The sequence below is a fragment of the Salvelinus sp. IW2-2015 genome, unplaced genomic scaffold, assembly GCF_002910315.2.
Source record: "Salvelinus sp. IW2-2015 unplaced genomic scaffold, ASM291031v2 Un_scaffold1306, whole genome shotgun sequence".
NCBI classification, from domain to species: domain Eukaryota; kingdom Metazoa; phylum Chordata; class Actinopteri; order Salmoniformes; family Salmonidae; genus Salvelinus; species Salvelinus sp. IW2-2015.
The window spans coordinates 98,197-107,763 of NW_019942830.1; the positions used below are offsets into that span (position 1 = coordinate 98,197).

Sequence of the window (9,567 nt, forward strand, 5' to 3'; positions counted from 1 at the left end):
GAGACCGCAGGGTTGTGTCATAGAGACGTATCCTCAATATGCTGTGGTGGAACCGCATGATACTTGTGTGATTTAACGTTGAGACTGAGTTAACATGACCAGAGGTCATGGGAAGGTTAAGGTCTGGCTGATATTACGCTATGTGTTCACGGTCCGTCCCGACTTGACAATGTTCCCTGTGTCAGTGCACAAAACCAAAGTACTTATTAATGTAGGGCTATTATAACTCGGATTTGGCTACACACACACACACACACAGACACATGAAGTGTTGAACTACTGTTCAATTCCCTTTAGAGAGCCATTCCAATTAACAGAGTAGTGCCCTCCTAGGGGGGATCAGCAGGAAGAGAAGAGGTAGTGGTGGGTCAGTAATTAGACTGCTCTCCCCAGGATGTGGCAACAGGATTAAAGCCTGCAGGGCTGTCAGGGAGAGTCCTCAAAGCTGTAACCTCTAGCACCCCACCACCCCCTCACCCCTGCCTGGCGATTGGAGAAACAGGAATAGATGCTGCCACACTCTCGTGTCAGTCTGCTTAGTAAGAGAGAGCTGGGATTTTCAGTAGATGTCTTCAATTACAACTTCCTCAATATGTGTTGGCCTGCCCAAATATCCTGCAACTCCACCTTATAATTATAGTACAAAAGTAATTGATTGACCTTTGTATTTTGCACAACAGCGGGCGTTTTTCAACTTATCGTATCATGCTTGCGTTTATCCTATACATCCATATGTGGTTTTGTGTGTTTTGATGTGTCCTTTTATGTTGTACACAAATTGCCTTTTGGGGACAAAGATTTAATGAATTGAACAAAACACCGTATTTGTGTACCCAATTTTCAAAGGCGTACTGACATCAATCTCACATGACTCTGTGTCTTTGATTGCCTTTTATTCAGGAGAGCATTTTGCATCATCATGATGATGTGGCCGGTGACACTTTGTGTCTTGAATGTCCAACATCTTCCAAACTTGAATGCTGAATTTTTTTCACTGTTTCAACAGTGGACTAATGGGGGGAAAAGTGGAGTTCCCCTTTAACTTTGATAGCATTAATCAATATGTGGAGAGCATGCATAGGAGTTCATCTTACACCTGCTGGCATTGCCTCCCTGCCTGCGGGAGAGGTCCCTCACATGGGGCAGCCAGAACTCAACAAGCTGCTTTGAAGCAGCAATCTCATGTAACCTTTAGAAGGTCAGTTTACCAGCAGAGAGCTGAGTTCTTCAGTCTATATTTCACGAAGGAACACTAGGGGCCGAGGCACAGAGGGACCTGTTACATTCATTAACTGGCACAAGGCCATTGCTCAAGTAAGCAATGTACTGTTAGGCTTTTTCAAGCTTGAAGAGACGGTTAAATAGAAAGCATTGAATTGACGTTTTGTCCAGTCGGTATAGGCTACATTGGCAAGTCTCCCACGCACAGTGATTTATCCAAGAAGCTCGAGCTCTTACACAGTTGCGCATCAGTGGGTTCACATGATATCGGTATGATATAGGCTATTAGGCTATCCAATAGCCAGAAAAGGTAGGAGGAAGTACAGTAGGCAAACTGCATTGCATAAGTTTCCTTCATGCATATCAAGTTTCCTTTTAATCTCTACATCACTAGGCTTAGCACATTCAAATAAATATAGGCATAGTAAATCACATTTTAGATGTTTAAAAAAARAATAATTATGAAAATAATTTTTGTCAATAAATCTTGAAAGCATAATAAATACATGTAAATGTTTTGTGTTTGTGAATTAAATTAAGTGACAATGCGGTTGAAGTCTAGCTCATCTGTGAAATTGAGCCTATATCACATTGGATTCAAAGTGGTCCTCTTCATGCGTGAAATAGAGAGGCTACACTCGTGCCTGTGCGTCGGATGCTGCTGAGACTAGTGCAGAGTGGGCGAGTGAGCGACTGCGGTATCTTGGCAGGAGCATCAATCATAGGCTAGTCCACATTTGTTTACCGTCGAAATCAGCAGGCGACCCGAAATAAACTCGAAAGGCGATTGAACATTAACGTTGTGGGATCTTAGTTCACATTTTTCCAAACCAGTTTTCAAGATTTTTAATGGAAAATGGCGATATGCACTCCGTCTTGCAGCATTGTCTGCTTGGTGTCTTTCCAGATTATCTTGATTTTCACTGTACAGTGGCCTGGCGCCGATGGTCTCACGTTCCCCCAGCAATACACGTAAGTATTCTATATCACTGGCTGCTCAGCTGTCACAGACAAAATGCGTATTTTGAGGTCCAGCATTTGATTGCCACGTTGGGTGACCGTCATTGTGCTGGTGTACCACCTCTGCTTTCCTATCATTAAATTAGGTTCCTCGCATTGTATTTCTGACGTGAACATATTTCCCCGCTATGCTGCGACTGCTCCGGCAAACGAGGAACGGGCAATAAAACAGTCAATTTAGGATGTTAAAGGGATGTGGACCGTTGCTTTCTGTCATACACAATACATGAAGGAATCACATACAAACACTGCACTATTCACCAATTACCATTTACCATTGACTACATAAATAATTTCCCGTTTAGCCCAACGGTTAAGAGCGTTGGGCTATTAACGGAAAGGTCGCTGGTTCGAACCCCCGAGCTGAATAGGCGAAACATCTGTCCTTGAGCAAGGCACTTAACCGTAATCGCTCCTTTAAATGGCTCTGGATAAAAACGTCTGCTAAATGACTCAAATGTAAATGTTCTAGATGTGTCATTTTTGTCATATCATTGGCACAAACAATATTGCTTGCTTGCTAGCCAGTCTCTGTCAACAGTCTGGTTGGCAAGAGCAGGCTGCGTGGCACCTAATTGATGGTTGTTGTGTTCATATGTGGCTCAATGGGAGTTTAGTCGTCACAACATCTCTGTGTGTCTCATGATGTCAATGCAGTGCTGGCTGCTGTCTTTGATCAAACTGGGCAGCATCAGGCTTTTTTTGTTGCTTTCCTTCCAGACGGTCACAGTCCTGAAGGGAATATAGGGGAGGTCATTTGTTTTTGGACATGGTAGCATATAGTTGTGCTCCACGACTTCTAATGCTGTAAAATCTTTCGCTTTTGTTTGGGATTCAAGCATGTGGAATCCGAATGACACATCAACATCATGTGGACATGCTTTTATTTGGGATGTAGGTCTAGTTAGGTAGCCTGTGAAATGTGGGTTTTTGTTTGGTGCTTTGTGCAGAACGACATGCATGTCTTGATGGTTTGCCGACAACTTGATGGGATTGCATTTTCTATAGGAGCCGTGATGGTTGTGTGTGCAGGGTTACAGAACACTGTTGTTCAATACATATTATTGTACCGTTTTTATTGCACAAACGACATACATTCAAGTGTAGCATACAGTCTCGACAAAGTCACTCACTCCAGTCCTCTCTTTGAAAGCCTTTAAATTTGATCAAGGGTTTCAGAGGAGTGCTGATCTAGGATCAGGTTCCCTCTGTCCATGTAATCTTATTCATTGTGATCTAAAAGGCAGAACTGATCCTAAATCGGCACTCCTACTTTGAGACGCTTGATACGTATCATACGCTGATTTAGGATCAGTTTTGCCTTTTATGTGGTTGCTGGGACTACGACCACCAGATCTGGAAGGTAATCTGGGGCTAAAGCATGTCTTGCTTTAAAATGGATCTATAGAAAGAATCAATAAAAACCTCTGTAGCCATTAGCCCATGTCCACATGTCAAAATAGACAATCTCTGTGCCCTAATTGGTCTGTGAGAGGAGCTTAAACACTAGCCGGAAACAAGACAGGTAACGGTGACTTAAAGGAAGTAAGTAGCCTACAGTTGTAAGGCATGGCTTACTCTGGCAGTTGCAGTGAGCCCGACAGTAATAATGCCATTCTAGCTATGCTTGAAGCTGATTTTAATAAGCCTGCGTTCAAAATGATCCTCAATCTGTCCATAGGGGAATAGTCATCACTTTGTGCCCTACTTTTAATCATCCTCTTCCCAGCTCTTCTTCTCCAACCTTTAACCCTTTCACTCGTAAGCACAGCTGGCACTTAACTGGAGACCACAGCTTTCCGGGCCTTTCTCCAGGCTCTGCAGTCAGGCAGGCAGGCACTCACCAGATGGGACTGGGATCTTTGGGACAGTAGAAGGAAACTCTGGGCCAATGACAGCTGGAGATACTGGGAGCGGTGTGTTGTGTTCCAATGAGAGCAAGGGTCTTTGGCGCAACAGGGGAGGTGTGGGTGTGGGTGTGGGGGGGGTGATGAATTGGGTTATTGTGGGAGGTACATAAGGTTGTCCTCTCCTTCTTCCCTCTGGTTATCTGCTGAGTGAGTGCAGTGAAACAGCACCACTTCCCTCAGCCCTGGGTCTCTTCATGTAAGCTAAATGAAGCAGAATCACTACACTGAAGAACAGCAGCTCCCTCCAATTAAGAATGAATACTGCAGCAGTCAGGGTTTATCCCTTTTCTCCATCCCTCCCAGCCCCCGTCCTTCCCTCCCTCCCCTCCGTCTCTTTCTCACACTTGCTCTTCCTCAGAATCTCTCTCTCCTGCCCCTCCCCCTCTCGGATCACCCCACCCTCTCTGAGTATCCCATCCGCTCCCCCTCTCTCCTTCCCTCTCCCTTTGGAAGTGAATATGGGTCACAGCGGGCCGTGTAGTGCTACTCTCTCTCTCTCTCTCCGGTCCCTGGAGAGATGGATGGATGGTAGGTAACAGAGGAGAGGCAGGAGCATGGCAGGCAGCTAGCTCCGCAACACACAGTTCTCTGATGTCCCAGTGGGGCCCAGGAGGAGAGGAAATGGAGCGCACTAAGAAAAGCCAGGATCGGGCTTCAGCTGCTCTGAGTCACACAAGCTGGGGCATCCCAAATGGCACCCTATTCCCTATTTAGTGCACTACTTTTCTAGCGCACTATGACGGGTCCCGGTCAAAAGTAGTGCACTATACAGGGATAAGGGTGTAATATGGGATGTTGCCACAGTCAGAGAGAGGACTTCTGCTCTGCTCTGCTGTTCTGTGGGCACTAGCAGTAGTCATGTAACCAAGCCTGTTTAGTCATGCACTATCATATACTAAAGGCATTTATTACCACCCTACTCTTCCTTTTTTTTTAAATGACCATCTTTGGTCATATCATATCACATATTATGTCTGTCTGTTTGTGTTCGTCAACAAACAGGGGATGCTCTGCAGCTCAGATTGCAACAATCATGAAACAAAGCCTGTTTTGCCACCCTCTCCTTTAAAACAATACCATCTTTGGTCATATCATGTCTATCTTCCTGTGTCCAGCATCTCTTGCGTAATCATCAGACAGTAGCCTCATTTGCATCAGACAGGACTACGGCTATTTTTAAATCGTTAATGAGTCTGTTAGTCGTTGATGGCGCTTCGATGTGTCATCCAGCAGCCAACGTCTGGGAGCGGAATGCATTGTCTTTCTACAGTATCTGTCTGCATCAGCTCTTCTCTCAGCCAGCTGTAGTGGTGTCGGTTACATTGTGACTGGCTGTGTTGTGCCTCCATCGCCGATGATTCACGAGCGTGTTTATACTGTAGCCTGGCTGTTACAGTTGTTACCCACTTGATTCTTGTGCTGCTGGTCGTGACTCATCTGATACTTGCTACCTACACTGTGTGCCTATATATAGCCCTTCGACTTGATTTCACAGTGTACAAGTATGGACAGCTGAACACACTGTGTTCTTAATGCACAGTCTGTTTTTAATACTCTAGGCAGAGTCTAGGCCTATATATCTTGATGTGGTAGTGACGTGTTTATAGACCTACTATATCTACTGTTTAGCGTCGGAGTCATAAACCCTCTTTTGGAACACTGTAACTGAAGATTGTTCCAGAAGTGTATTTGCTGTGGTTGTTAAGGTGTAGCATAAGGCAATGGAGTGCAATAGTGTGTCCTTCGATTGACTCGCTCCACCATTTTAGATTGTGCTTGCTTTACTGCAGCATTTCTCAGGCCCGACGAAGCAACGAAATGTGGCCCTCATATTTTTATCTCGCTGAATGGGCTCATCAATGATTAATGCTCCACAAAGTACTTGAGTCAAGCATTGGGGCTTTGCATTTCTTTTTAGTGTGTTTAGTCAGGTGGTTGAATGTGCTTCTTCTTCTGGCTTTGTTGCAGGAGAGAATCTCACCCCACCAAGGGAGTGAGAGGAAACGGATGTTCTTGGCTCGGAACCAACACTCCGAGAGTTCCTTTGCTTCGACTCCACTTTTGACCAAGGCTAAGTCCCAAATGGCACCCTATTCTCGAAGTAGTGCATTTCTTTGGACCAGGGCCCGTAGCCTCCACTTTCTCTCTTTAGCATTTGTTCGAGTGGTGTCGTCATTTCCATGTGTTAGGAGGGGAATGGGAACTGTTAAAGCTGGTTACGGGGATCGCAAGCAAGGTCCTGGTCATAACAAACTCCTGTTGTCTCAGTTTGGATGGGGTTTAACATGCAGATGTGYTGGTATTGGGTGACACCTCACCTCCATATTGTGTGTCCACAGAATCATGCACTGGGCCAGGCGCATCGAGCAGGAGATCGACAGAGTCTTCCAGCACATCAGCGGAGCCCAGCAGCTGAAAGGGGTGAGTGCTCGCCTAACCTCTCTTCTCCAGGCTAAAAGCTACCGCATATCATGTTTCAACAGGGAGAGGGACAGYTTGTCAATTTGAACTCATTGCCCCTGATTGTCAAGTCGCAGAAGATGTGTGTCTGAGTTGCCATCTGTGTACTGTAAGATATACATGTGGGTGTGTCTTCTGCATTGAGAGAGTTGTGAGTGTGCACGTGTGTGCACGTGTGTGTGTGTGTGTGTGTGTGTGTGTGTGTGTGTGTGTGTGTGTGTGTGTGTGTGGTGTGTGTGTGTGTGTGTGGTTGTGTTGTGTGGTGTGTGTGTGGTTGTGTGTGTGTGTGTGTGTGTGTGTGTGTGTGTGTGTGTGCACACGCATGTCTGTGTATGTGTGTGTGCCTGTGACCATACTATGACAGGTGACTGAACAATACAACATCCTTTAACATATACTGTACAGTAGCCGAATCGTAAAACTTGGATCAGCTGTAGTGGGCCAATGGGTCCTATACATGGTGAGGGATGGGTGTCCTCGATGCTGTGAGTGAGCGATGACTGATGGTCGTGGCTCGTGTTCTCTGTGTTGGTGTCAGAGAAGAACAGATGGTCTGGCAGCCTGCAGTAAATCCTTGATGGGAGCCATGCACCTTTTCCTCATTCATTTACCCATAATCCTGCCCAGTGTCTGAAACAGCTCCGGGAGCGAATGTTCCACTGCCTGGCGCTACACAGTGTAGGCCGCAGGAGAATCCTGTGCTCTTTTGAAAAAGGCCCATGAATTGAACTGAACCTTTATCTATTTTATCCGTGGTTTCTACCCAAACTCGAGTTTCTACTCAACTGCGAGTAGAATGGCGCTGGAGGAAATAGATGCTGTTTTATGGGCTCCTGAYCAATTGTGCTATTTTGTGTGYATTTTTTGTACAACATGTTTCCGCCATTGTTTCCTATGTCCGAAAAGAGCTTCTGGACATCAAAACAGCAATCACTAACCTTGATTTGGATGAGGATTTCTACTTCAATGAGTCGGCAGCGAAGGACTTACTGCTCATTCCRGACCAGGCCMAAATCCCCRACATACAGAGAACAAAGAGGCRGSGTTATAGAGGCCGGCGTGCRGGATATCTGACGAGACTACGGTCGGCAAGTGGATAGACCGCCTCTACCCTCTGTTCTATTGGCCAACGGGCAATCACGGGAGAATAAGCTGGATGAGCTCCGTTCGAGACTATCCCATCAACGGAACATGAAGAACTGTAATATTCAATGCTTTTCGGAGTCATGACTGAACAAGGACATGGATAATATACAGTTAGCTGGGATTTCTGTGCATCGGCAAGACAGAACATCAGCGTCTGGTWAGCTCAGGGAGGAGGTCTCTTTGTTAACAATGCCTGGAAGTCTCTAGGTTCTGCCYGCCTGAGTTAGGATACCTCATGATAAGCCGTAGACCATACTATTTCCCAAGAGATTTTAATCTATATTTTTAGTAGCTGTCTATTTACCACCACAAACCGATGCTAACACYAAGACCACACTCAACTAGCTGTATAGGGCCATAAGCAAACTGCACATCCAGAGGCGGCACTCCTAGTGGCCAATGATTTTAATGCAGAAAAACTGAAATCTGTTTGACCTCAATTCTACCAGCATGTCACTTCTGTAAATAGGGGGAAAACAACTAAATCACCTTTACTCCACACACAGAGACGCGTACAAAGATGCATACAGTCTGTAATACCTACATGTTTCAAGCAGACCACCATAGTCCCTGCGCCCAAGAACGCCAAGGTAATCTGCCTAAATGACTACCGCCCGTAGCACTCACATCTGTAGCCATGAAATGCATAGAAAGGCTGGTCATGGTTCACATCAACACCATCATCCCAGAAACCTTGGACCCACTCCAATTCGCATACTGYCCCAACAGATCMACAGATTACGCAATCTCTATTGCACTCCACATWCGCCTTTCCCACCTGGACAAAAGGAACACATACGTGAGAATGCTGTTCATTGACTACAGCTCAGTGGTCAACACCATAGTGCCCTCCAAGCTAAGGACCCTGGGACTGAACACCTCCCTCTGCAACTGGATCCTGGACTTCCTGATGGGCCACCCGCAGGTGGTGAGGATAGGCAACAACACATCCGCCACGCTGACCTTCAACACATGGGGCCCCTCAGGGGTGTGTGCTTATTCCCCTCCTGTATTCCCTGTTCACCCACGATTGAGTGGCCATACATGACTCCAACACCATCATTAAGTTTGCCGACGACACGACGGTGGTAGGCCTGATCACCAACAGTGATAGGGAGGAGGTCAGAGACCTGGCAGTGTGGTGTCAGGAGAACAACCTTTCCTTCAACGTGAACAAGACAAAGGAGCTGATCGTAGACTAAAGGAAACGGAGGGCCAAGCATGCACCCATCCACATCGACAGGGCTGAAGTGGAGTAAGTCGAGAGCTTCAAGTTCCTCGGCGTCCACATCATTAAGGACCTATCATGGTCCAAACACACCAACACAGTCGTGAAGAGGACAAGACAACGCCTCTTCCCCYYCAGGAGGCTGAAAAGATTTGGCATGGGCCCTCAGATCCTCAAAACGTTTTACAGCTGCATCATTGAGAGCATCTTGACTGGCTGCATCCCCACTTGGTATGGCAAATGCTTTGCATCCGACCGCAAGGCACTACAGAGGGTAGTGCGTATGTCCCAGTACATCACTGGGGCCGAGCTCCCTGCCATACGGGACCTTTATACCAGGCGGTGTCAGAGGAAGGTCATCAAAATTGTCAGACTCCAGCCACCCAAGTCATAGACTGTTCTCTCTGCTACCGCACGGCAAGCGGTACCGGAGCTCCAAGTCTGTGACCAAAAGGCTCCTAAACAGCTTCTACCCCCAAGCCATAAGACTGCGGAACAGTTAATCAAATGGCTACACGGACTATTTACATTGACCCCTTTCTTTTAGTTTTTTGGAGCTGACTCCATGCACTCTCACTAGAC

At 46.3% G+C, this 9,567-nt stretch overlaps 1 protein-coding gene across 1 annotated transcript in view; it reads left to right on the forward strand.

Annotated features, from left to right (window-relative positions):
- Positions 1-1,864: 1,864 nt before the first annotated feature.
- cacna2d2b (calcium channel, voltage-dependent, alpha 2/delta subunit 2b) overlaps positions 1,865-9,567 on the forward strand; it is a 140,412-nt gene continuing 132,709 nt past the window's right edge. The window contains exons 1-2 of the mRNA XM_070438945.1: positions 1,865-2,193; positions 6,491-6,572. Coding sequence (XP_070295046.1) covers positions 2,078-2,193; positions 6,491-6,572 — 198 coding nt within the window. The 5' untranslated portion in view covers positions 1,865-2,077. The remainder of the gene's footprint in view (positions 2,194-6,490; positions 6,573-9,567) is intronic.